Source organism: Chaetodon trifascialis, chromosome 4 (assembly GCF_039877785.1).
Source record: "Chaetodon trifascialis isolate fChaTrf1 chromosome 4, fChaTrf1.hap1, whole genome shotgun sequence".
Classification (NCBI taxonomy): domain Eukaryota; kingdom Metazoa; phylum Chordata; class Actinopteri; order Chaetodontiformes; family Chaetodontidae; genus Chaetodon; species Chaetodon trifascialis.
In genome coordinates, this window is record NC_092059.1 from 10,448,350 (window position 1) to 10,473,970 (window position 25,621).

At 43.0% G+C, this 25,621-nt stretch overlaps 4 protein-coding genes across 5 annotated transcripts in view; 3 read left to right on the forward strand and 1 right to left on the reverse strand.

The window, feature by feature from the left end:
• cpamd8 (C3 and PZP like alpha-2-macroglobulin domain containing 8) overlaps nt 1-1,416 on the forward strand; it is a 41,167-nt gene extending 39,751 nt beyond the window's left edge. Inside the window, exon 44 of the mRNA XM_070960459.1 lies at nt 305-1,416. Coding sequence (XP_070816560.1) covers nt 305 — 1 coding nt within the window. The 3' untranslated portion in view covers nt 306-1,416. The remainder of the gene's footprint in view (nt 1-304) is intronic.
• Nucleotides 1,417-3,131: 1,715 nt separating this feature from the next.
• cimap1d (CIMAP1 family member D) lies at nt 3,132-5,488 on the forward strand. Its single transcript, XM_070961239.1, has 4 exons — nt 3,132-3,171; nt 3,965-4,075; nt 4,524-4,637; nt 4,916-5,488. Exons 1-4 carry the CDS (start codon nt 3,132-3,134, stop codon nt 5,401-5,403), a joined length of 753 nt encoding a protein of 250 aa, XP_070817340.1. The 3' UTR covers nt 5,404-5,488.
• On the reverse strand, nt 5,459-7,554 carry cks2 (CDC28 protein kinase regulatory subunit 2). Its single transcript, XM_070961240.1, has 3 exons — nt 7,355-7,554; nt 6,725-6,852; nt 5,459-6,022 (listed from the first exon to the last, which is right to left on the reverse strand). The coding sequence occupies exons 1-3, from the start codon at nt 7,411-7,413 to the stop codon at nt 5,979-5,981; spliced, it is 231 nt and encodes a 76-aa protein (XP_070817341.1). The 5' UTR covers nt 7,414-7,554; the 3' UTR covers nt 5,459-5,978.
• A 3,339-nt stretch (nt 7,555-10,893) lies between these two features.
• shc2 (SHC (Src homology 2 domain containing) transforming protein 2) lies at nt 10,894-25,603 on the forward strand. 2 transcript variants are annotated; one of them, XM_070960900.1, is made up of 13 exons: nt 10,894-11,901; nt 15,248-15,318; nt 18,016-18,076; nt 18,331-18,450; nt 18,614-18,667; nt 18,872-18,923; nt 19,222-19,348; nt 20,039-20,219; nt 20,836-20,929; nt 22,263-22,436; nt 22,550-22,878; nt 23,074-23,225; nt 23,887-25,603. In XM_070960900.1, the coding sequence occupies exons 1-12, from the start codon at nt 11,140-11,142 to the stop codon at nt 23,200-23,202; spliced, it is 2,154 nt and encodes a 717-aa protein (XP_070817001.1). In that variant the 5' UTR covers nt 10,894-11,139; the 3' UTR covers nt 23,203-23,225; nt 23,887-25,603. The 2 variants fall into 2 exon arrangements, with proteins under 2 accessions (XP_070817001.1, XP_070817002.1); XM_070960901.1 differs by having other exon boundaries at nt 11,140-11,901; nt 23,074-23,245; nt 23,887-23,984.
• Nucleotides 25,604-25,621: the final 18 nt, after the last annotated feature.

The following is a 25,621-nucleotide window of genomic DNA, read 5'->3' on the forward strand; positions in this document are numbered from 1 at the left end:
TTTAACGAAGCTGGGTACATAGACAACATTGTCATGCAGTGTGTGCGTCGGTCTTGTTGAAAATATAGAAATTATTCAGCCTTGTCCTCAGAATACGCTGCAGTGAAACTGAAAATGAACTGAGGTTTAATCTCTCGTCTAAACAGCTCGATCACAGGGTCAGAAGCAGTCTTTTAAAAGCAGTTATGGGTAATGATGTGCAGGTTTGAGGTCTGTCCCTGGGGATAATGCTAAAGAGAAAACAGTTTCCTGCCTACAGCAGGTCTCACAACGAATGTGTGTCCCGTTTTCTTGTCGTCCACAGAAACGCCCGCAGAGTGAAGCCATACCACCTCCAAATTGTACATTATTTGTGAATATGCTAGTGAATGGAAAGAGAAGAGAGACTTGGGACCTGCTCAGCCTGAAAGGAAGAGACGGTGGAGTCTGGAGAACGTGTGACTTCGTGTGGGAGTGTGTGTGCTGTACGCTGTTTTGAATGGGGTCTGCGTGGATGCATTTATACGTTTGTGTGTGGATGTGACTGTGTGTGACTGCTGTTAAGCTAGTGCCCTCCAGACTTAAATTTTTCCTCCTCCAGACTCCCAGTCACCAATAGGCACCATAGCTTCTTTGTTATTCACTGTACTGCCTTTATAATCACTAGAAGAAATAATCAAGTATTTATGTTTGTAATTACACCTGACTTTAAGCAAAATATTTTGTTATATTTTCTATCTGTGGTATTTATTTGTAGCTAGAGGTCATATCATTTTTATTTTTATTTTATTTTATTTTATTTTTTTTTGTCATTGCTCACCCATACAGTCTACTTTCGCCCTCGTGGTTCTTTGAGTTCAGAAGGTATGTGCTGTCAAAGGCTTTTTTTTTTTTTCTTTCATAGCAAGCTTTAACCCAATTATTGAAATGTTTGATGAAATTCCTGTGCTGGTATCCTGCTGGAAAAAAGACATATGCTAACCATATGCTTTACAGAAACATAAGCTCTAATGTTTTTCATTTTTAAAATTTTTCTCGGGCTTTTAGCCTTTATTAGATAGCACAGTAGAGATTGACGGGAAACATAAGGAAAGAGAAGGAGACTGGTCTCTGGCCGACTCAAACCACAAACTTTACCGTTACAAGACACGCGCCTTGCGACCGCTGGTCCTCTTAGGATGTGCCGGCCCAAATGTTTCTGGAACCTTTATCTACCCTCAAGCCACCTTTCACCTTACCTACCTTGAGATTTGATTGTACAGTTCATAAGCTATTTTGTTTTTGTTAAATTTTGATTCGTGAAGCAATCAACTTAAAAAAATCAAGAATGAAGTTTTGAATTCCTGTAAATGTACCAAATTTGATTAAATGTAGCCCCTATTCATATCAAATATTGTGCTTTTTCAAACAAACGAGAATAAAATTTGTATACAATCCAAGGTTTTGCTTTCGTTGCCTTTACATTCAGCTTTTCAGCTGTGGTGAATAAGCGGATGAACCTCGCTCGTGTGTCCACTCGTTTATGGGTTGCCTGGTTTAAGGAAACGCCTTTTACCCTTCCTGCTTCTGTTTTAGCCAGTGCACTTACACTTTGTATAACAGTAGGAAAGAAATACCTTGACCCTTGCTGCTTTTTAGAACAATCTGATCTCTGCAGACGCGGCTCGGTACGTGTATCTGCTCCACGAGCGGAGGCTGTGTTGCTCCATTTCCTTTGAAAGGCTAGTTAAGTCTGGAGATAATTTCCTGTCAGCAGTGAGCTGTATTACAACCCTGCTGTTTCACAGGGCCCTCTGCTTTGATAACTGACTCTCTGATCCCAGGCATGCCTCTGCGTTAGAGACAGAAAGCATGTACGTGTGTGTATCAGTGTTGTACACACTGTATACATCTCTTAAGTGTTTGTGTACGACAGATTAGTGTTACCTAAGCAGCAGCCTGGGAGAGAGTTAAAGCCTGTTAATGTTTAATGTTTGTTTTCTGCACGTCGCTTGTCGACCCTCTCAGTTACTGTGGCCTCTAGCAGCCCAGGCCTTTAAACGGGCCCTTCAAATCCCAACTACAAATCATCGCTGGGATGAGAGGGGATCAAAGAGGGCAAAACTGGAACTGTTTGCTGGGTTTGACCCTCAGTTAAAGATGAGAAACCAGAGGATTGCATGTTGGCATTTCACTCAGCCTGTAACAGCTCCAGGTGTGCTGCACTGCATCTGACCCTGCATCTGTGTTTGGGGGAAGAAAATGTGCACAACACAGCGTGCAGTGTCAAGGCAGTATTGTGCATGTACTCACAATTCACATAAAAGTTTTGGAACATGCCAACAACTTCACCCCCTAAGCTTTGGGCAGATGCAGCAGGATTTCCTCCTCCGGTCTAAATGGAAAAACTTTGTCCCAGTGGTGACAATAAGCCAGCAGTGCGGGGGACCTGGCCGTGGCAAACTATCCACAGCAGTCTCTGTGGCAACCGCATGCATGGCTGAAGAGTGATATTGCGTCTCCACACATGATGAGCAGAAAGAGTGAAAGGAGAAAGGAGGGAGAGGGGGATCTTGGTTTCATGGTTTGCAGGGGAGAGGGGGGGTAGCATTACACGAGAGAGAATCGGAGTGATGACATTGTTCCCGAGTACCAGCTGAGTGCACCTATACATCCACCTCTGTGGAGGAAGGGCTATTCACCTGTCCAAGCCACCACAGATGGACAAAGGGACAAACAGGCGGACAGACAAAACCCCTCCAGTGCACGGTCAGCTCTGCTGTTGACGCGTTGATGTGTGTTATTCGTCTCAGGTTTCCTGATTGTTTTCAGAGGAAATTAGGGATTGATTCTGGATCATGCAGCGTTCTGGGTTTCACTGTCAGCCAGGGCATGAGTGATGCCGGGTCCAGGAGACACAACAATCATCTGAAGACAGTCCAGCAGGAGGGACACGGATTAAGGAGTGAGGTCCTGCTCTGATGCTCATCAGCATGCAGCATGGCTCAGTTCCAGCTGAGAGAGGGAATTACCTGTGCAAAGGTGCCTTTTTGATGATTTTAAAATCATTATTTCTTCAGTCTTTTGTTGTTATCTTTAACGTGTGAATGTTTCAGTAGGATTGCTGCCTTTGAGGGATTCCTGAAGTATCCATCACTTCTACAAAGAGTCAAATGGAGAGAAAATACCCAGAAATTGCAGGAAGAGAAAAAGGTAAGTTCATCGATAAAAGAACAGTTCTTCCACAATGCTTCTCCAGGTGTATAAAGCTGTTCATCCTGTGTTAAGGCGTCAGTATCACTCGTTATGTTCCAGTCGCTCATTTCGTAATGTCACAGGGGGAATACTGACTTGAACAGAGTAGAGGACTTCTCGGTGTGCAGACCTGCCGGGACTCGCTCCTTTCTCTGCTTGTGCACATGGAGCTGAACACTTGTATGCTGATGTAATGCTTCGCCTTAGGTTGTGTTTTGATGTGCGCTGCATCCTGCTTGCTAGCTGTTTGTCTGACCCAGCATACACAATCAGATGGCGGTCACAGTTATTCTGAGTTTTGCAAAGTTCAATAATTTTGCATAACCCAGCAAAAAAAATGTCAAAGGTTTGCTGATTCCAGCTTCTTAAATGTCACGACTTGCTGCTTCTTTGTCATTTATGATTGTAAATGAGGAGTCTTTGTTGCTTGGGCCAAAGAAGCAAACTGAAGACATCACTTTGGGCTCTGGGAAATCGTGATGAGCAGTTTTTACAACCTTTTATCATTTTACAGACTAAATGATTTATTGATTATTGTAAAAATAATCAGTAGATTAATCAGTAATGGATATAATTGGTAGATGCAGCCCTAACAGAACCCTGGCAAAGCTGCTTTCATGACTACAGAAGTTATGACAGAGAAGCTGTTGCTACTTCAAATGACAACATACATGTGTTATTTGTGCATCGTAAATGTATTTGATAGCATGTGATGTGCGCTTGTGATATTTCCCTCTGTTTCTGTCTCTAGGGCCAGGACCTGGGCGCTATGGGCTTCCTCCCACTATTGGATTCATTGGCCATGACTTCACCAAGCCAACAAGCCCTGCCTATTCTTTCCATGGCAGGATGAGTGACAATAGTGAGTTCTTCATCTCTGCCTCTAACTTTGAGACTATCATATAACTACAAAGGAACCATTTATTATTCATGTAATTAAACACTTTGATACGGTCTTGGTCAAAGCCATAAATCTTGTCATGGTTAAGAATAAAAAAGTAGAGCAGGTGCCAAAAAGAAACATCACAATGAGTTTTTCTATATAATTTTTATGATTACAATTATTGATGTGCTCATCTTTTCTGAATGATTTCACCTCCTCAAATGCATCATATGAGCTAAGTCGCTGAGAGGTGCAGGTTTTCAGTGGTGTAATGTCACATGAAAGCCAGTGGGGGGAGACAACGCCTCATAGTTGTGTAGTTGTTTTTCAGCTGATGTTCATCTTGCCTGTTTGTCTTAGGACCACTGCCAAACTGACAGAGGAGGCATCATGTTGAACTGATGGTAAATGTTTACTTCCCTTGCAGTGTATTGTGTTGACTCAAGTCCAGGGCCTCAGTATCGTATTGATGCAAAAGTCACTCGTTTTGGAAGGGACGGCACGCCTGCATACTCAATGTTGGGCCGGATGAAAGCAGAGAGTAAGTTCCAATACATAATAGTAAAATGAGCATTATTTTGATAGTTTCATTGATTCGTGTGTATGTTGTAATGATGAATTTTAAACTAAGACCAAATGAATAGCTCTATTATTATGAAAGCGTGAACCCTTGTACAAAGACATTTGTTGTTGACACCACTTCTAGAGATCCAGCGTCAGCTGTTACAACTGACAATCTGAACCCTGCTAAGTGTGCACACTCTAACATATGGTGTTGAGTTGATGGTTTATGTTATTCAACGGTTTTCTGTTCACTAGAGGAGCTCTTCCAGACACCTGGACCAGGTGCATACAGCCCCGAGAAAGCCCCACCATGCAACCTCCAACGTAGAGCCCCGTCCTACACAATGAGCTCTCGTACACACTACCGGGGCATCGACTCAGTACCTGCTCCTAACAAGTACTGTCTCCCTCCGATCATGGGCCCTCAAGTCCCAAACAAGCCAGCCAGTGCAAGCTACACAATGTCAGGTAGTTACAGCACAGGGGGACCATCTGTGGATTTAGCCAAGACGCCAGGGCCTTGCAGGTACAACAGTACGGACCCAAGTGTTTATTTACACCGACAGCCTGCTTTTTCCATGTTGGGACGCCACAACTTACCCAGAGATGCCACCAAGAAACCTGGCCCTGGAGCTTATAACCCAGAGAAGGTGACAGTCCACAAGGCTCGGGCACCAGCCTACTCCCTGGGTATCAGACACTCCGAATTTGTTACTCCACTAGTTGTCAGTGTTTCTGACTGAACATCACTCCGGCAAACATATTTCTGTGATCTGGTTGAAAAAAATATTCATGAGTAAACGCTTGAAGACGTACATTTTATTTTGTTCTTGCAGCAACAAAGAACTTGTTGAATCAAACATGACTCACTGTCAAAATTTATAATATCTAGAAATAATATTATGTACACAACAGAAACAAAAGTTTAAAGAACAGGAAATGTCCAAACACAGAAAGCTCTTTTGGGAAAGTCTTGGGCTTGAGGAAAAAAACACATCCCTGTGCATGTACAGACTCCGTAAATAAACCAATCAAAACAAAATGGCACCAAAAGACATTTAAAAAAATGTATTAAAATGTACAATTGACAGGTAATCTTTCACCTTCATATTGTTTAGATGTTTATCATTCACAGTGGAGTCAAGCCATTTGCCTCTCATTACCTCTAAAAATTGAGGGAGTTTGAAAAGACAAAAAACACAACTAAAGGTTTTCTATGCAATAGAACATATATAGAGATGTATGTAGGAGAGATGTATGTCCCAAGACAGTACAAATCAGCAAAGATGATAGCAGGCATTTTATAGATGGCTCCCATTTAATCCTTTGGGAGGGGTCTTCTGAAAAGCAGTATGTGTGGCTCTGGAGAGTAAAGCAAAGGAGAGGCATCTTTAAGCATCATCCACTGCGCTGCGGTTACACCATACAGTGTCATGCACATAGTTGTGGTCTCTGTGCATACAACTCTCATCACAGTTACAACAGGGTTAGGATAGCTAGTTTAGGGCAGCTTCAGATATTGATCTACGTTACTACAACGCCCACATGTTGATGTAAAACAAGAGTTACTGGTCACTGTAATCATTCCACTTATATTCCATATATTGGTCATGAAGAGATCCCTTCATGACCTCTGAAGCTGAGCTAAAGCTAAAACGAGGCTTCAACAGTATCAGTAAGACAAAACAAAGAGTTTTTTTTTCCAAATTTACAAGTCTTAAACAAGTCAAAATTCCATTGTTGGATTTCTCTGGTTAGTGTTTCCTTACTGCGCTGCATTGGAGTGATAAAGGGGAATTTTGTTCTAAAAATACTACAGCTTTGGAAATACCCATGCAGCTGCTGAAACCATACATTGCCTTTGGCTGAGCACAGGACAGGGATTGTAGATTTTGTTCCCCATCTGGTGTCGAAATGGTAAGAAAGAATCTCTTCATAACCAGTGCGGACAGAGAGAACACTTAAAATGATCAACAGCTCTTTCGGTAAACACATCGGCTTGTTAGCATTGTTTTAAGACTCGGAAAAAATGTGAATCTATCCCTCAAGTCCACGGTTACCCACCTGGTTTGTGGATCATGTAGTGAATCCAGCCCTGGCTTTGCTGCACCCCGAGTCCCCTCCACTCGTCCTCTGTCATCAGGTGGGAGGTGGGCACCAGTTTAGACAGCTGCTTTGGAAGCACGACATGCCTGAGGAGACATAAGTAAAACTGTCAAGAATGACGAAGAAAACGTATTTTACAAACGCACTGTTTATCAGTAACTTAACGTAACTTTAATGTTAGCGTTGAAAAGGTTACGACACTCGTAAGTTGAGTTAAATTAACATTAATGTTAACATTAATGAGTTAATGTTAAGTCTTTTTTTAACATAGCAATTACAATAACTGGCGTCATCCACACGACGTTCAAACCAAACCCGATCGTTAAGGTAGCAGTTAGCATGGCTAGCTATTAAGTGGACAAGGGGGTAACGTCGAGCCCTGTGGTTTGTATGTTTTGCTAAGCTAAATTATATCCTCAGTAGTTTGCTAATTCACCCATACCGAAATTAAGGTGCCAGCAGACGTTAACGTTATGTTGTACCACGTACGTTAGTTAACCAAACCAACCGTGCCTTTATTTTGACGTTAAGCTAACGGACTTTTGAAAACAACGTTAACAGATGCCAAAAACGGTAATCATACGTTACCTGTACTCGAACTCCTCGTCGTTGTACTTGTCCGAATAGTAAATTTGTTTTTTCGACATTTTCAGTGGAGGACAGAAGTCAAACTTGACGTCCAGAAAACTGTTTTCCCCTAATGTGGTATAGTTAGCTCGGAGTCTGAAGTTCTAGCAAAATAACCGAGCGCAACAAGCTGCTGTCATCTGCCGCTGTTTTCAGAGGATAATTCAAACCCCAACGGTTGCCCGCATCGCCCGGGTTGGTCAGAGCAGCAGCACGTGAACTTCCCATTTGCTGAGATCGTCTATGTTTGAGAAGATGACGCACTCGACTGCGAAAGTACAACTCTTCAACGAGGAAGTACGGTTTGCAACAGCGGTTGTATTTCCATGTAAATTGTTTAAAAAGATAAGTTTTAGCTACCATTGCAAGGGTTTTTTTTTTAAATAGAGTTAAAAAATTTTAGCGTTTGAACGGAAGATATTTCATGTATTTGAAAACGCTTGTGGTCTTTCGCAAGAGAATTTGTGAAGGCGAAAAGGAGATCAATGAGAGCTCTTCACTTCCTCTTCTCCTCCGCTACGATGCGGCTCCGCCTCCCCTCGTCACCGCGGTGCGGGAGGAGGTGTGGCAGCAAAATGTCGCCGTGAGTGCAAAAGTTGTCCAGTTGTGCTGAATTCGACAACAAATATAAAACATTTAGGACAATATTGACCACGTGGGTGAATGTATATGTTATACTGACAATTAATTATGGTGCAACCACAAAACATTACTTAAAAATCAACCTATTCAATGCAAGAAAGTGGGCATAGCTTGCAAAGCTATACATGATACTAATGCATGCATACTGTGAATTTGGTTGAAAATATTTAGTTGGAAATCAAAAATAAAGGCCAAATGGAATTTTGCCTGCCGAATTGTCAATTATAAATTTTAATTGCATTGCATATATAGAGCAACATAAAATATATGTTCTGGATAAACATGCTGATTTGCCTGACCACAGTGACTGCAAGTAATACTTAATATTTTCTGTAAGTACTTAAAAAAGATAGAATAGATAAAAATAGAATAGAATAAACTCTTATTTCTATTTGATGTATTTTAATTGACTTAATAGATTGTATTCTTGATACAACCATTTCAGTGGTTACATCATAATAGGCTATACTGAGAAATACATCAGTCACCGGTTATATTTTCTCTCTATTTCTTACATAAATATGTGACTTGTTTCAGTCAATGATTTGTAAGTGCATTGAAAATAAACTCCCCCTTTACATGTTAACCAAACAGTATAGTTTGAGGATCCTGTGCTGCACATAACCTATGTTGTTCTTAGTTGTAATCGCTGTTGTCAAGGTAATGCCTGCTAATGAGTGGTGGTATATTCACAGCGTGATGTGTTCCACTTGTATATGCAAGGTACTAAAGTCAGGAGGTAATTATGTTAACTCTTCACTTACAGAGACTTACAGTAGAGCTGAGCGATTGAACCTATAAGTGTAGCATCAGATGCAGTTAAGTATTCTGTTGTTATTTGTGGAAATTACATCTTTAAATGATTACTAGTGCGTCTATTAGTTTTTAAATACATTCAGTCAGTTTGGTTTGAGCTAATAATGGCTCCAAATCTGTTTTGCAAAGAGTATGTTGCCTGATGAGTTGTTTGTTTTTTGACAGAAAAGGGGGACAGATCTTATTGAGGAAGGCCAGTTTCATGTGCATCTGCCAACATGCATTGATTCCACCTAGTTTATCAGTAACTTATTATCCTAACAGGTTATAGCAAACAGACCAGAACTGATTGGCTGTTTGGAAGAAGGTGGGATGGCAGTAGTGGTGGTGTCATGGCATTTTTGATGGTGGTTTGTTTGTGTGTGTGTGTGTGTGTGTGTGTGGGGGGTCTTTCAGTGTGTGTGGTGTGTCGTAAAGTGGACTAATGACACTGAATTATTCTCTTATTCAACCGCAGCTGCAGCCTCTTTGTACTATGCTAGTTGAAGTAAACACCTTACTTTTCTCTGACGAAAGACATTGGAAGTTCATGGGGCTGGATCTTATTTTCATCTTCTTTGTCCTCAGAGTTTGACGTTCAGGTAAGCATCCCGCCTGTGATGCCTCTCTGAATAACGTGCAGTTTACAAATGTTGCAGCGTTCCTGTTTGTTTATACATTGTTTACTGTGCTGTTCTTCAGTTACATTTTGTCCACACTGATTATGGCACAAAACAAATTGCTTGCTTTATTGAATTTAAGCAGTTGACAGGGACATAATGAGCCTTTCCTTGTCTGTGTAGGAGGCATTATTTACTCAGTTCATTACCCCTCTTTTTGCATAAGAGATGACCCTGAGTCTTATTTCATAATCAATGCAGAGATCGCTCACATCTGTGTGGCAGATGCCTATTTTTGACCACCTGTTTATGGCGCTTTTCTCTCCTTTATTACCCCTAACTGAATTACCTCTGTGGCTATGGTAGCTCATTCCCGATATGATGAGATACACCGAGCTTTCTTTGCGCGTGCACGATCTGACCACCACAAAAAGAAAGACAGAAGTTGCACAGTGCAAATCCTAACTCACCCTGTGTTTCCCGCTGAGAATCCTGACTGCTGATGCCTTTGTGTAACATGGGAAAACACAAATCTTGAGTGCAAAACAGTGAAGAAAGCAGAGTGGAAATGCTTTGCCTGAGAATGAGGGATGGAAAGGAACGGGAGGGGATGAGGACGGCATGAGGAGCTAAAAGGATCGTGCTGAGATGGCTGATTGCTCTCCAGGGAGGCGGCTGGGAGGGAAGCTGAGAACAGAATTCAGACAGATGGGATAGGGTGGATGTTTTCAGACACGTAGTCCCTTATGAGTGTGGCTACATTGTTGCCTTTGTTAAATTTTTGTCTACTGCCAGGGCAAATGGAGTTACACCCCTCCACACACACACACACACACACACACACACACACACACACACACACACACACACACACACACACACACGACATCGACTCACAACATACACTTTAACTAATTGGATGAGACTCATGCTGGTATCGACTCACAATGACAATCGATGTCTTAGTTAACGTTTTTATTTTGCATTTCATTGACCTTTACTGAGACTAATTATGGCAGATTCTTATTAGAAATTATTCTTCAAGTGAGTGTTGACGTTGCTTTGTAACCCAAAGCAATATAATCTCATCTATAACCTTATATTTTTTTTTTTTGTTTGTCGCAATTCATACATTGATGGCATTGTTCATTTTGAGAGACTGGAAATATTTCTGCTAACCTGGCCTAAAGGTAACGTGCACGGACACGCTATTCATTTGTGCAATCTCCTTTATTCAGAAAAAGTGCTCTGTAGTGTGTGAATATGTGTGTGTGTGTGGTTCAGGCAGATGTGTTTTTGCTAATACAGTCTGAGAGCAGCCGGGCAGGGCAGGGCTAATAGACCCAATGACATCATCCAAAGAGAGAGAAAGAGAGAGAGAGACTGGGAGCATCCGAGCGAGCTTGCCTAAGGCAGTGAGAGGAAGCAGGCCGGCTCAGACAGAGAGGAGAGTGGCATGAGAGCGGGACAGTGTGTGTGCGTGTGTGTGAACAGGAGAGGACCAGACAACATTCACTTGACAAGGATATAGGACTACACCTGGAAGATTGTCCCTCCAGTTTTCTCCCCTTTTTCCATTGCACCTCTCCCCCTCCCCTTTCCCCTTTCCCCTCCCCGCCCCCCCCTCCCTCCCATCCTCTGGCAGTTATCCCCCCCTCACAGCTCCTGCTTCAGGCGGCTCCTCCGGGCATGCTCCTTAAGCCAAAGTATGGCCGCTTTCGCAATGAGTCTGTGACCTCCTCCGACGACCTGATGCAGAGCTTAGCCATGAGCGGCAAAGTTGTGGCCACACCGGTGGTCCCCTCTTCCACCCCGAGCCTTCCTCTGCCTCCTCTGCCTCCTCTGGATCCCACTGCCCGATCATCTAACTCTGCTGGGGCTGCAGCCCTGGCTGACTCCCCTTGCCTGGATGGAGAACAGGATGCCACCACGACCTTCTGCATGCTCATCCCTAAGATGCCCCAGTGGAAGTTCTCCAACTCCCTGCTCAGCCGGAGCCCGTCCAACTCCAGCTCCAGCTCCAGCTCTAGCAAGGACTCGAGCAAGACAGCAGAAGCTCCTTCTCAGGCCTCCCTTTCTTCATCATCACACAGGGCCAGTGGTGTGACCACAGCCAGTGGCCCTGTGGCCAGTCTCGCGGCCGTGCTTAACTCCTGTGACCCTGTTTGTGTCACCCCCTGTTCCTTGCAGGCTATTCGAGGGCAGAGAGTTGTTGCAGCAGCAAACTCTGCCAGCCAGGGGGGGCACGGATTTGGGGCCACGGAGGCCATGGCGAGCCCTGGGGGATCCAGCAGCTCCAGGTCAGGAATGAACCGCAGGACAAGGGTGGAAGGTATGTGGCTTGGGGGAGAGGACTTCACCCAGAAGGGTAGCTTCATCCACAAACCCTCTCAAGGCTGGCTGCACCCTGACAAGAAGATTGCAGGACCAGGGGCCTCTTATATTGTCAGGGTGAGTCAGTGGGAACCTTTTTGTAATGCATTCTGTATTTCCATTGTGAAGGCACAGCCACCTAATTTAGGATTTGTTTTGAAAGTGTGCAAAACAAAAAGAAACAACTTTTCTTTTTCTGGTGCTCAGATATTAATTAAGTGCTCATATGAGCCAGTGAACCACATAATATTAATGACCCCCATTGAAAGGTTGCTCTATCTGGGTGGGAAACAAAAGGACACCACAGTACCAGGCAGTTTGTTATGCAGCTCATGTGGCGCGGGCTGGGGAATACATAATTTAATCCAGATAGATGGCTTGGTGTGGCTGGTAGGGAGACTGCGTCAGGATAGCACACAGGCGTCAGGGTGGAGAAAGATAAACCATGAGATTATGTAGACAGACTGTAGTGAGGATCAGTATTCTGCTGCGCTGTTTATCATAGGTTGTATGCATAATATACTATACTTTAAAACAACGCCCATCTGTATTTATAGTGCATGTAACCTATGTTTGTTTGTGAGCTTCCACTGTAAGCTTATGGGAGTGGTGTTCTTTGTGTGGTTGTCAGGATTGTTTACATTCATGTGAGTAATGATTTTATTCATAAAATGTGATTTACAATCCTTCAGCAGGGTGAATCCCAGTCTTTATCATAGTTAGTATCGTTTAAGAATGCTTAAGGGGTGCACCGACTCATTGTGTTTTGTTGAAAATAAGCTCTGGCTGCATAAAGAAGTGGATGGTTGGCTGTCCCAACAGAGGGACAAGAGTGATGTTAAATTAAAAAGGCAGTTTTGTCTCAAGAGAAATCGTAATCTGTACGTGCTTGTGATTTGTGTTTACAAAGGGTTACCATCCCAAGCAGACTGCTTGACGTCAATGTCACTGATCTCCCCTCAGCGATCCCCCACGCCTGTTCACCTCCTCCCCTCTTGCACCGCTCTTCCTCCCTCTCCTCCTCAAACTAATGGCGTGGCTCTTGATTAGCTCAGTCCGAGGCCCAAGCACACTTTCTAAGGGCATTATACAGGCACCATTCATTCGGAGATTCAATTATGGTTAATCACAGTCATTTGCATCATGTGATGTGGAAGACGTATGGGAGGGGTCCAGTGATGAGTACATATGAGCTCTCATCACAATGCAGGACTTTCTGAGATTCATAACAAGTGCTGCTCTAATATTTGATTGATATCTCACTAAACAAGCTTTTAACAGCTTCTCTGAAGGTGTACCACACTAATTTTAGGTGATCCCTGTATGCTAATGTTTGAGATGCATTTCATGACAGCTAAAGCAGTGCCATATGTGCAATCCAGTGGTGGCTCTGTGCAGGGAGGAGTACTTGCTGCATGTATTAGTGTCAAAGTGACAGTAGATTTCTGCTGTGCTGTGCCATTTTTAATCAGCACAGCCACCACAGTGCACAGCTCTCTCTCCCTCTATTTCTGTTTCAGTGCTTCTCTCTCTCTCTGTCTCAATCACACGCGGTCACTCCTCTGCTGGTAAACACACAGATATGATTCTTAGCAGCCTATTGGTTTCCTCCTTTACACTTTCTCTTTGTCAGGCTCTGCGTCTGGCCTGCATCTGCCATCTTTGACAGCCAGAACACTGCAGCAACCATCAAACAAAGCACTGCAGCTGCCAAAGCAGCCACCATTGAGAGAGCTATATTAAAACCAGGTTGCTGTCATTTTATTTTGTCCCCTTACAATCTGGTGCACTCCTCAGTCAAATTCTGAATATCTGTAATGTCATTTTTGGTTGCTATTGGTGCGGTTTTACAGAAAGGTGCATTTTGTGGTCTAAAATCTGCTGTGAGAAAGGAACATGAAAGATTTACGTTGGTGTTACTCATAAGATTGGATTATTAACAAGACAGGACTGTATGTACTGAACATAAAAACAAACCCAAACATTCCCCATCTACAATATCCAGGTACTGTTTGTTACCATGCAACTGTCCTTAGCATCTGTCCATCATCTGCCCACCCCTCGTTACAGGTTTCTTGACCTTGCCTTGCTGTAATGATAAGATGAGAAAATATTAGATAATGAGCTGGGCTAAGGACATTTTCTACATTGATAAACAGTAAAACCACTATCTATGATTTATCTCGAAGGCGGCAGCCATGATGCTACAAAGTTTGAAGGCCAGCGTTATTAAATTTCAGCGGAATGCTTCTTGGAAAGTCAGTGTCCCTGTAGTCCAAGAAGTAGTGTGCTGGAGACTTGGTCAAGAGGACAGGAGTAAGGATATGGTGATAGAAGAGGGAGTGTGTTTTATCAGCAGATGAATGTGGGACAATGGAGGCATTGGCAGAGAGGGGGAAAGAAAAAAAGAGGGAGACAATTTTCCTGATGGAAGACTTCCCCCCCGGCTCCAAATCTGGTTAGAAAGCTCATTAAACTCTCAGGCTCAAAGGTTGCTCTCTTTCTGTCTCTCTGTTTGTTTGTGCGGCTGCTGTGTTGTCTGTCTGCTGTCTGTTGCAATCACAGACAATCCTGGAAATTACGCTAAATATGACCTCGACTGAGCCAAAGCGCTGCAGGACAGAGAGCACGTAAATAATGTAGCACCAAATCAGTTTCACGAGTTCGTTCATTTGCTGCGGCGTTTTACATCACTAAATTTTGCATGAGATTTAAGATGAGTTCTCGTATAAGAGGTCCTTTTTCAAACAGGAGAATCAATGCTCACATTTATATCAAAGTCACATGATTAGTTTACACAGATGTTCATTATGTGCATGTTCCATTTTACTGTCTTGATACTCACAGAAATGCGACGCTGTAGATGTTGATCTCCACTCCATCTTTTCACTAAACCTCGCAGTTAGGCGAATAAGTACAGGGCATCCTCATATACGTTGATTGTATACACAAACACACTCACACTCGTAGCATCCCCCAGAGGCCAAAGAAGCTGCAGTTTGTCCATGATTTGAGCTCTTAGAGCTGCTAATCTAGTCAAGGTGCCATTAGCACCTCAACCTGACAGCCATTAGGAAGCTGCTCAGCTGGCTGCTCTCCGCTTGGAGTACAGTTTAATGGCCTGTATGTGGATTTGAGTTAGGTTACGAAGCATTGCTGGAAGTAGTCATACTTATAATAGAGGATTACATTTTATCTTCTCAGGGAATGTCTACTGACATACTGCACTGAAGTTTTACTCCAAATGCAATATTTACTTGTTTTTTGATGAAATATTTTAAACATGTTTATTCATTATGTAAGTTAATGTCCTTTTAATTTTGCAGCATTTATTTTTGAAGTGATCCTGCATTTTTAAAATATCTAATTTCTTAACTCTCTAAACGTGCTTTTGTTTCTCTGTTTGGTTTGTTTCTTTTTACAGTACATGGGCTGCATTGAAGTATTAAGATCAATGCGCTCCCTGGACTTCAACACGCGGACTCAGGTGACAAGGTAAGCTGGTGGCCACCTCTGTTGTTTGATACTGGAGAATTTGATCCAGCATGTATGAGATGAACCATAGTATCAGCCACTATGATATCAAACTGCTACCAGCGGTGTGTCAGTTCTGGGCATTTAGTTTTTATTTTCATATTATTATATCAATGTGACGTGAGGAATGTTAAATGAATAGAGTCACTCCTGTAGCTTTTTGTTTAAAACAGTTAATATTGCAAGAAATGTAGAGAAACTTCATTCTGGCTTCGCTGACAGCAACACAATTTTAAAATTTTCTATTTTTTTGACCTCTTATGCCACTGTGTCTGTTTTTTGTAACCTGCTTGCTGTAACAACTAAATTTACTATCTATCTATCTATCTATCTATCTATCTATCTATCTATCTATCTATCTATCTATCTATCTATCTATCTATCTATCTATCTATCTATCTATCTATCTATCTATCTATCTATCTATCTATCTATCTATCTATCTATCTATCTATCTATCTGGTAGTAAACTCAGCTAGTTGCAGTGGAAATGTAATGACAATGCAAGTATAAAGCATGTGAATCAAAACATAAGTCACAAGGTTTTGCACAAGGCCAGCGATGTAGTGCTGTGTGTCCCAGTTAAGAGACAAGCAAAACTACTGCATGCACTGGTACTGCACTACTCCATGTGTTCTGTATAATGATAGGTCATGATATTTTGTGTATAAATCCTCAGGGTCTTAGTATGTCTGTATGTTTTTATGCTCCACATGTGCTACTGTTACAGAAGCAGGGTTCGTTGCAAGCCTCATGGGAGAAGCGTACTCCCCCACTCCCCCTCTGTGTCTCACCCTCCTCTCTCTCCTCCACGATCGATCGGCAGTAATCGGAGCCCACCCTGCATCCAAGGCTTAAGTGCAGGGGGAGGAGGCAGCAGAGATGGAGTGATAGAGAGGGAGATCTATTATTGATGATGTTTGCTAATGACTGTGGAAAGCTGCAGAGGCCCCCATGAACGCGCCGTGCTGGATAATGTCTGCGGTTGTAACTTCTTGAGGAGGAGGAGGAGGAGGAGGAGGAGGAGGATGATGAGAGTTCAAAACAAAACAGCAAAACAAAACATTCGCTAAGGCAGAAACAACACCGAGCATAAGCTGACGACACCAGGTTGTGTTAGTGTGACTGCATGACATCAGTTTAGTCATCACTGTTTCAGTGCATTGATGACGACTGTGTTCTGATTTTACATCCTTGCGGTTTGTTGACCAGGCGTTTGACTTTGAGTGTGTTTGGCCTTAGTTTAATTTGCTGCAGCCTTTTCCATTCAGCTGCATGTGTAAGGCAATTTATCAATGACAGCTTTAAAACGTGCTGCACTTCCAAATGTTCCAGTGACGCTAACGACACGAGGCCCAGGTCTCTGATTCCCTGGGGAAGGTGGGACCGGCCATCTGTCCTGCAAGACAAAAATCAGTGATTGTCTTAATCAATCAAGATGACTTTACAGATATTTCAGCATGTGTGAATTGTTGCTGGATTCAAGAGCAGCATTTTAAAGTCAGAGCCTTTAGTACGCGTCCTGAGCTGGCCTTTTTTTCACCTCGCCGACTTGTACACAAGTTAATTTACTCCCGGACAAACCACAGCTAAACATTCAGTGCTTGTCAGAATTTTAAAAATGCACTTCAGCTCTTAGATTTGAAGAAGCTGCACACTCCCAACAGCACTCTCTGTGTCACGGTGTTGAACAGCAGCACCAGTGATAATGAGGGCTAGCAATTTATTGCAGGGCAGATACCGAAGCTGCAGAGAAAAACAACAACAACAGCCCATCTCTCTCCTCCTCCTCCTCCTCCTCCTGCTGCCCTCTCATCAGCATGACTCATTCGAACATTGTGGTGTTTTTTCAAAAATCCCTGAGAAGACCTTTACTCGAGATGGGGCCCAGGACGCTGCTTTTTAAATATTTACGAGCCACTTGATAGGGGCAGCTGGGTTCTTGACTGCTGTCCCCGCTGTCCCCTGGCAGCGAGAGCGCGAGCTCCAGCCTCTCTCCCGCCATCAGACACACAGGGGACAGGAGCTTTAAACGTCCATTAGGCAGCCATTCCCAGGAGTTATGGCAGCGTCACTGCAAAGTGGTAACAAATCTGCAGAGAGAATTGCACTGCGGAAAATAAATGTGACTAATGATGCCGTAAAGAAGCGGTGGGAGATGTGGAACTGCGCGGACCCTCTTGGCTCAAATGATGCTGTTTATTCCTCCCACATTTGACAGGGAATTGAACATGAGAGTAATAAACACTGTAGATGATGGTGATTGTTTTCCTTTTGCGAGGTCCTTGAGCATCAATGTTAAGAGCTAGTTTAGTAGTTGTGAACAGACCTGCTGGAAGTCTTTGCTTGACCTTTGAACTGTGATGGGTGTGTGGCCTATGACCTCAGCCCGAGGGAAGGAACACAAAGCTTCTGTTCATGTTTAACCTCAGGTTTTTCCATCATTGTGCTGCAGCGGTTGTTTTGCAGCTTAACATGTAAAAGTTTAAATCTCGGTTATACTCCCCACACTGCTGCCACAGGATGGTTACTATCTGCACAGTTAGCAGGAATCTGTGTGACTGTTAGAGAATAAATGTGTCCTTGTAGATGTTTGCTCAGTTGCCAGTGTGTCCCACCACAGTCTGACCACTGACCTTTCTTCATTCCTCTAATTAGGGAAGCCATCAACAGGCTGTGTGAAGCTGTGCCAGGCGGAAAGGGAGCTTGGAGGAGGAAGGTTAATAGTAAACTTTAATCTTACAGTGTATTTCATTATGTTAGATGGGCTCAATACACCACAGAGTGTTTTTAAAAAATTGATGTATGATACTCTGAATTTCGAATTTTCGTTTATGATAAGTGATTTAAAATATGATAATCTCTCAAAACAAACGCAGTAAATAAAGGATGACATTTCTGGTTTCTGAATGTAAGAGCAGTTTTAAATCTGTGATGGTTATTTCCACTGTACTCTTTTCCCTCTTCATGTAGGCCCTGAACAAAGCTCTGCAGTCCATCATGGGGAAGAGTAACCTGCGATTTGCAGGCATGAGCATTGCAGTGAATATTTCCATAGATGGCCTTGGTCTGCTTATCCCTACAACACGACAGGTATGATGGTAAACCACCATATGTTCATCTGTATAAGGATCAGACTGATATAATAGCCTTTATCTTCTTGTCCATCTGTGTTGTTAATATGAATTAATAATGAATTGTTAAAGTAGACTACTGGCAAACCTCTGCCTCTCTTGTATCCACTTGTCTCTTTCAGGTGATAGCACACCATCCCATGCAGTCTATCTCATTCGCCTCCGGGGGCGACACAGTGAGTGCAGCGTTTAACTCCCACCTCTCCTTCATGTTGTTGTTGTTGCTGTTGGAATGGAAATGTTGGCAGACTGCACATATCTGACTGGACTCCATTTTACTGGTTTCCAGTCTCATGACCGGAGAATCAATGAGGGCTTTAATTTAGTTACATAGGTCTAATTTATCTGGTCAAATTGAATTTTTCTCCCGTCTCTTGCAGGACACGCCTGATTATGTTGCATATGTGGCCAAAGACCCAGTGAATCAGAGGGGTAGGTCCTGAAAAGCTTCTCCTTCAGCTGCCTGTTTCATAACCATTAATACAAGGATTACTCAGAACACATCTACAATTTATTTTTGCAAAAAGAATTATGTTATCTACCAAAACATAATTCTCCAATGAAGTTATTCCTGATATCAAAATAAACTTTTAGAATGTAAATCAATGATGTTTCTCAGCAAATTATCACAACAATTAAAAAGGAAAAAATTTAAATTACCATACAGTGTTTTGGGGAAACAAATGCTTGAAATAGTGGGATTAATACTACTCTTTTTTGTCCCCTTCAGCGTGTCACATCCTGGAGTGCTCAGACGGTTTAGCCCAGAGTGTCATCAGCACCATCGGCCAAGCCTTCGAGCTGCAGTTCAAACAGTACCTACACAGTCCTCCCAAAACCATGGCGTCTGTGGAGAGGTAACAAGCCAAACTTATGGCTTCTATGAAAAGATGAAAAGCCTTTAAAGAATTTTTTTGTCACTGTCCTCCATGTATGTGGCATCCGTGGGGCACTGTGAAGGTTGCTCTTTTGTATTTATCATACTAATTTTGACATAAATACTCACCACGAGTCCTGCATAAAAGAGCTCAGTCACATTTTCCACCACAAAAATCTGATCCACTGTGCAACTCTCACGTTCCTTTGTTATTTATGACAAGGAGACGCGATAGTTTGTTCTTGTATTACCTCAGGATCCTTCCTATCGTATTGATCCCCACAGATCTTCTCACCCCTTTGAGCGAACTTCAGGTGTTGCACTGATGCCACTGCAGACACTCCGGACTCTTAGTCTTTTTCTACTCTGGTTTCAAATGAACGCCTTCCTGCTGGTGATCTATATAAATCTCTAGCAGATTTTATAGATCACTTTCGGATGTGGAGATGTCATCTGATCGGACTGAATCCATTTGAGAACACAGATCTGCTTATCATCATCATCATCACTATTAATATCACTGCAAAGAGTAATAATGAAATCATAACTATCAGCGTAATTATTGTGTAGATTGTAGATGTTGTGGTATTGATTATGAATACTAATTCTGCTTTCACTGTAAGATTTGCACCTGCATAAAATGCACCTTTCTACTTGTGTCCCTCTTTAGGTCTGTGAGGGCAGAAGAGCCAATGTGGGGGGAGGATGAGGACTTCTCGGACCACGATTACTACAACAGCATCCCAGGGAAGGAGCCTCCTATTGGGGGAGTGGTGGACTCCAGGCTCAGGCCTAGTGGAGCCCTGCTGGGTCACATCCACACCCAACCACAGAGCAAGGCATCAGCACAGGTGAGTCTCCAGGCATGATTTTTGCAAAGGTCACCATCTGGATTCTGGTGTGTTAGCCTTAGCTGTACAGTGTAGTTTTTTTTTCTTCTGACTAATCACCATATGGAAGTATGTGAGCATGGGATGCAACCTTATCATCTAATGTTATTACAGATGTAATCAAAGCTACTTCTGGTCATTATCAGGAAGCACACAACTATCCTTTACCAGACACTGACAGCCAGACTCAAGCTACACTCTTAGATGCCCACCTCCTAACCTTGTGACTGATATGTTTTCCTGCTCCTTCCACGTATTGTTTACATGGAAGTAAACAGTAGGAGCATAAAAATATACTCTATATCTGTGTTCATGATGTGCCTGCACCAAAATTGCCAGAGACAGATATGATTAGATCAAGAGCCTTGGCTCCTCTGTTGCCTACCGGGTGAGAGGAATCATCGCTCCCTCCCTGCAGCTTGCTCAAACATACGGTGACATGCTGTAGCTAATGTTTCAAATAGAGTGCTTCGAAACTACATTAAGTTGGGATAAGACATGAGAGAATTGTCCACTCAGGTATGGAGACACAGATGTATTTAGGATGCGTTCTTCTGATGTGTGTGTGGGTTTGCAGATGGGCTCACCAGCTCGCAGGGAGCAAGCATCTTATCCCCCTGGCCAGCTGTGCTATGAACTTCACTGGGACACTGACACGACAGGCAGCTCAGGTGAGACACCCTGTGGCGGCGCACAGGTATAACAGCTGAAAAAAATGGATGGACTTGAGGGTGTGTGTACTTGTCTCTCTGAAAATGCGGTACAAGTGCAGTCATCGCTGCACTTTGTGCCCTCGATGAAATTTACTTACCTTCTGGCACAGATAGTGTTTGGATCCTTCTCAAGATCAGCCTGATAGAATGAGGAGCCTTTTTAATCAGGGCGGCCGCACAGATGAAAGACTTGGCTTAAGACTGTCTGTCATCTTTGATTGGAGGGAGGCTTGGATCGTCCTCAAGATTCTCTGAATTCCATTTGGATTGTTATGACAGTTAATCTTGAGAAATTATTTTTATTAAGTTTGCGGAGGAATTCAGTGCAGACCACACCATTCTTTTCGGGAGGCATGGAGTATTTGTTTCCACAGATTTCTGTCATGGTCTCATTTTCTCAGGATAAATCCTTTATTGAATTTTTATAGCATTATTAAAAAACGATATTAAAAAGATATTCATTTAGATTTTTTTCTAATACTAATATTCTACATTTCCAACTCTCTCACTTCGCAGTGAATGAAGTTAAAATAATAAATGGCTTCAGTCGAATGTTATTTATCTACATCATCTTTCGTTCAGATTAGTGCAGTTCAGAAGTACTTAAAAATAAATGCAAAAGCAATCATTAAAGGTCCAATAAGAAGAGAATGACAGTCATTATCACTGGAAACTACATAAAACAGGTTCACAGGCAATTCACGTTCACTTTAGTGCACACTGCAACTGCTTTAATTATATCAGCTTATTTATGGACAAAAGCTACAAACATACTGTGGTGTCTAACAAAACTCAACAGCGGCACGGTGGCGCAGCAGGTAGTGCGCGTGCCTCACAGCAAGAAGGTTGCCGGTGAAGTTTGCATGTTCTTCCCGTGCATGCGTGGGTTCTCTCCGGGTACTCCGGCTTCCTCCCACAGACCAAAAACATGCTCATTAGGTTGCTTGGTGACTAGGTGTGAGTGTGAGCGTGAATGGTTGTTTGTCATGTGTGTTGCCCTGCGATCGACTGGCGACCGGTCCAGGGTGTACCCCGCCTCCGCCTCCGCCTCCAGCACCCCCGTAACCCGGAATGGGATATGCGGTATAGAAAATGGATGGATGGATGGATTTCAAACACTAGAGGAAGCCAAAAAATAAGAACACACACACACACACACACACACACACACACACACACACACACACACACACACACACACACACACACACACACACACACACACACACACACATCATCTACATGTCTAGTCATGAGTCTGAAGTGTACTGAGAACTCCTGTGCTCCTCAGGTGTGACATCGGATGGTTACCTGTGTGCTGACGGCCAGCCACCAGGCAGCAGAGATTATGAGGAGCATCAGTATGTAAACACCCAGAGTCTGGAAAACCTGGATTCACGGTGGCCTGAAGGACACAGAGGGACCAGGGTACTCGACAGTCCCAAAAAGGACCTCTTTGACATGAGTAAGTCCTGAGAGTAAGGGTGACGCGTTCCGGCAGATGTGAAAGGAGTACAGTTTGAAAGGAACGGAATGAGTGACCACGCTTGTTTTTTTGAAACATCGCTGTCCCTGTAGGGCCTTTTGAAGATGCCCTGAAGCTCCACGAGGCCTGTGGTGGAGCTACGGGGTCCGGTATGTCTGCTGCAGCTGGAGGCGTGCGGGTCCTGGAGGACCAGTGGCCCAGCCCTCCGCGCCGTCGAGCCCCTGTGGCCCCAAACGAGGAGCAGCTCCGCAGGGAGACGTGGTACCACAGCCGCATGAGCAGACGGGACGCAGAGAGACTCCTGGTCCGGGATGGAGATTTCCTGGTCCGGGAGAGCACTACCAACCCCGGACAGTACGTGCTAACCGGCATGCACTGTGGCCTCCCCAAACACCTACTGCTGGTGGACCCAGAGGGAGTGGTGAGTCTTATAGCTGCACTCTTTCTCATTGCAATTAGACTTTTCATTTGCTGATCACCTAATTCTGAGAAATTGTTTATTGGATGTCATCTGTAAACACTGAGCATTAACTAATGTGACAAACTGGGTGTATAGAAGGTTTGTACTGTCTGTGGTGAACACAATAACTTACGTCCTCCCATCTGTTCTACACAGGTCAGAACCAAAGACATGTTATTTGAGAGCATAAGCCACCTTATCTCGTACCACCTGAAGAACGAACTGCCTATTGTGGCGGCAGAAAGCGAGCTCCACCTCAAACAGGTGGTCAGGAGGAAACAGTGAACCACCTGACCCTGCGTGGGATGGTAAGCATGCAGGACACTTTGTATGTACAACCAGATTGTAAAGACTGTTGGCTATTGTGTAAAACATAAACAAAACAGAATGTGATCACTTGCTAATATATGCTTTTTGACATATGCTCAATTGAAAATGCTAAAAAGACAATATATTTTAATGTTTCATGTTAAATATATGCTTATTCTGAATTTGATGCCAGCAACTTGTTTCAAATAAGTTGGGACAGGAGCAACAAAAGACTGGGAAACACCTGTTTGGATCATTCCACAGCTAAACAGGTTGATTGGTAACAGGTGATAGTGTCTGGCCATGAAAGGGGCATCATTGGAAGGCTCAGTTGCTCACAAGCAAGGCTAGAGTGAGGTTCACCACTTTGTGAACGCGTGATTGTACAAAGAATATTCCTACATGAGCTCCGGGACACTTTTTAAAAGCAATTGGAGGCAAACACAGTTTGTTTGCCAATGATTGCATTTTGTCTTAATTTTTTGTTTTACAGTGTCCCAATTTTTCTGGAATTGGGGTGGCATGAGTCCCATTAAAATGCATTAAAATGAATTGAAATATAATAAATGGAAAAAACAATGTACATACAATACAATACATGACTGTTTGACCTTTACTCAGTGCTTAAGATTTTCCCTCTTTGTCTGCTATATTTCACAGGTGAATTGTTGCGTCCCCATGCAAAAATGAATGGAAATCATTTATCCCGGATGGAGATTTATCTTGAACAAAGAATATCACTGATATTTTCTTTCCATGAACAATTCTACAAAGGAGAGCGAGGCATCTGACACCTCCTTGTACTTTCTCTGCCTTTTGCCTGCAGGATCAACCAAACTATCCCTCATCTGTCACAGACTCCTCAGCATGCAGCTATTAAGCTAACAAACCAACCAGAACCCACAGCTTGACTCATTTCAGAGTCGGAAAATTGTCAGCCGCTGTCAAAAACTGAAAGCGACTGTCGGAAGACGACTCAACTTCAGGAAATGAAATGAGGATTTCTTGCACAGAGAAGTACTGTCCTATGATTTTGGTAATAGCGAAGAGCTTCCAGTATACCATGACAAGCCCAACCAGTCAGTCACAGGTGGTCCACCGAACAAATAACGGACATCGCCAGAACAAAACTGTGTCAGGTTATTCAGTAGTTCATTTCTTTATAAAAGCAAGAAATGAAAATGCTGTGACTATAAGAGACAATTTAAGAAATGTCTGTTTCATTGGACTTTAAAGACTGTTTGTTGTTACACGTGCACAGGTCTGCAGTACTTGACTCTGAGATGGCACAATGGAAACACACTGAACACGATTCAGTGCTGGATTTCTCAAGCAGCCACACATTCCTCCGCCTTTTTGTTATTTGTTTGTGTCTCCATAACAAACAAAAAAAATCATGCCATCTTCATACAGACAAGCGGACGTACGGTACATTGTCTTGAAAATGGGACGTTTTGTCACATTTACCGTAAATATCTGTCATTCGTGCATTCGTAGGGGCTGTTCTTAATTTGTTAAAGACATGCTGTTTGTGTTGTATAAGCCTGTGAACATTATCGGTCAGACTGTACTCACATCCTCATCAATACCACGTCTCGGGTTAAAACCAACTACTCTCCATGCACACTCAGTATATCCACGCCTGTGTTTCCACAGCCCGTCCAACTTCAGTGCCTTAATAACTACAGAGACAGGCATTTGTGTCAGAGTGTATATAATGTGCATTTATGCTCCTAATGCAGAACTAGTTTTCTTGCCATGCCAATGAATGACTGAACAAACTTCAGGATGATTAAGCTCTTATACTTGTCAACAGTCATGTAAGCTGCTCTTGTTATACTGTCTTATTGTGTGATGGCTGTCGTTGTCTTTATGTGCATCCCTCACAACAATCCCCTCAGTGGACCTTTTTCTTAGAAAACACTAGTGTGCATTGATTGATATTAAAGACAGGGGTTTTGGACTTGAAATTAAAACCTTTATTTGTCCCGGCTCAGGGGAATACATCACTTTATTGATTTTCCTCATCCCACATCTGTCTTCACATCATCTTGTGTATTTCTGCTCCTTGGCTGCAGTGGCAGAAAGTTTCCTACACTTTTTTTTCCCCAATCTAACGCTGGAATCTTACTATGCTTTTCGCATTTCTCTCTGAGTCATTAGCGACATATCTTCAATCAGGCCCTCCACAGTTCTTAGCTGCAGCCTCATGAACGCACAGAGAGATGAGGTGAGCTGAAAGGCTTCTGGTGAGGTCCAAATGATTAATGTAATTATTTAATCTCCTTCTTTTTGCTTTCTCAGGAACTTCTTGGATCTTTGATTAAATTTAATGGCTTTTTGTCAATAAAACTAATTGAAAAAGAGGGTACAATTCAAAGTGTGTGTTGTCGTT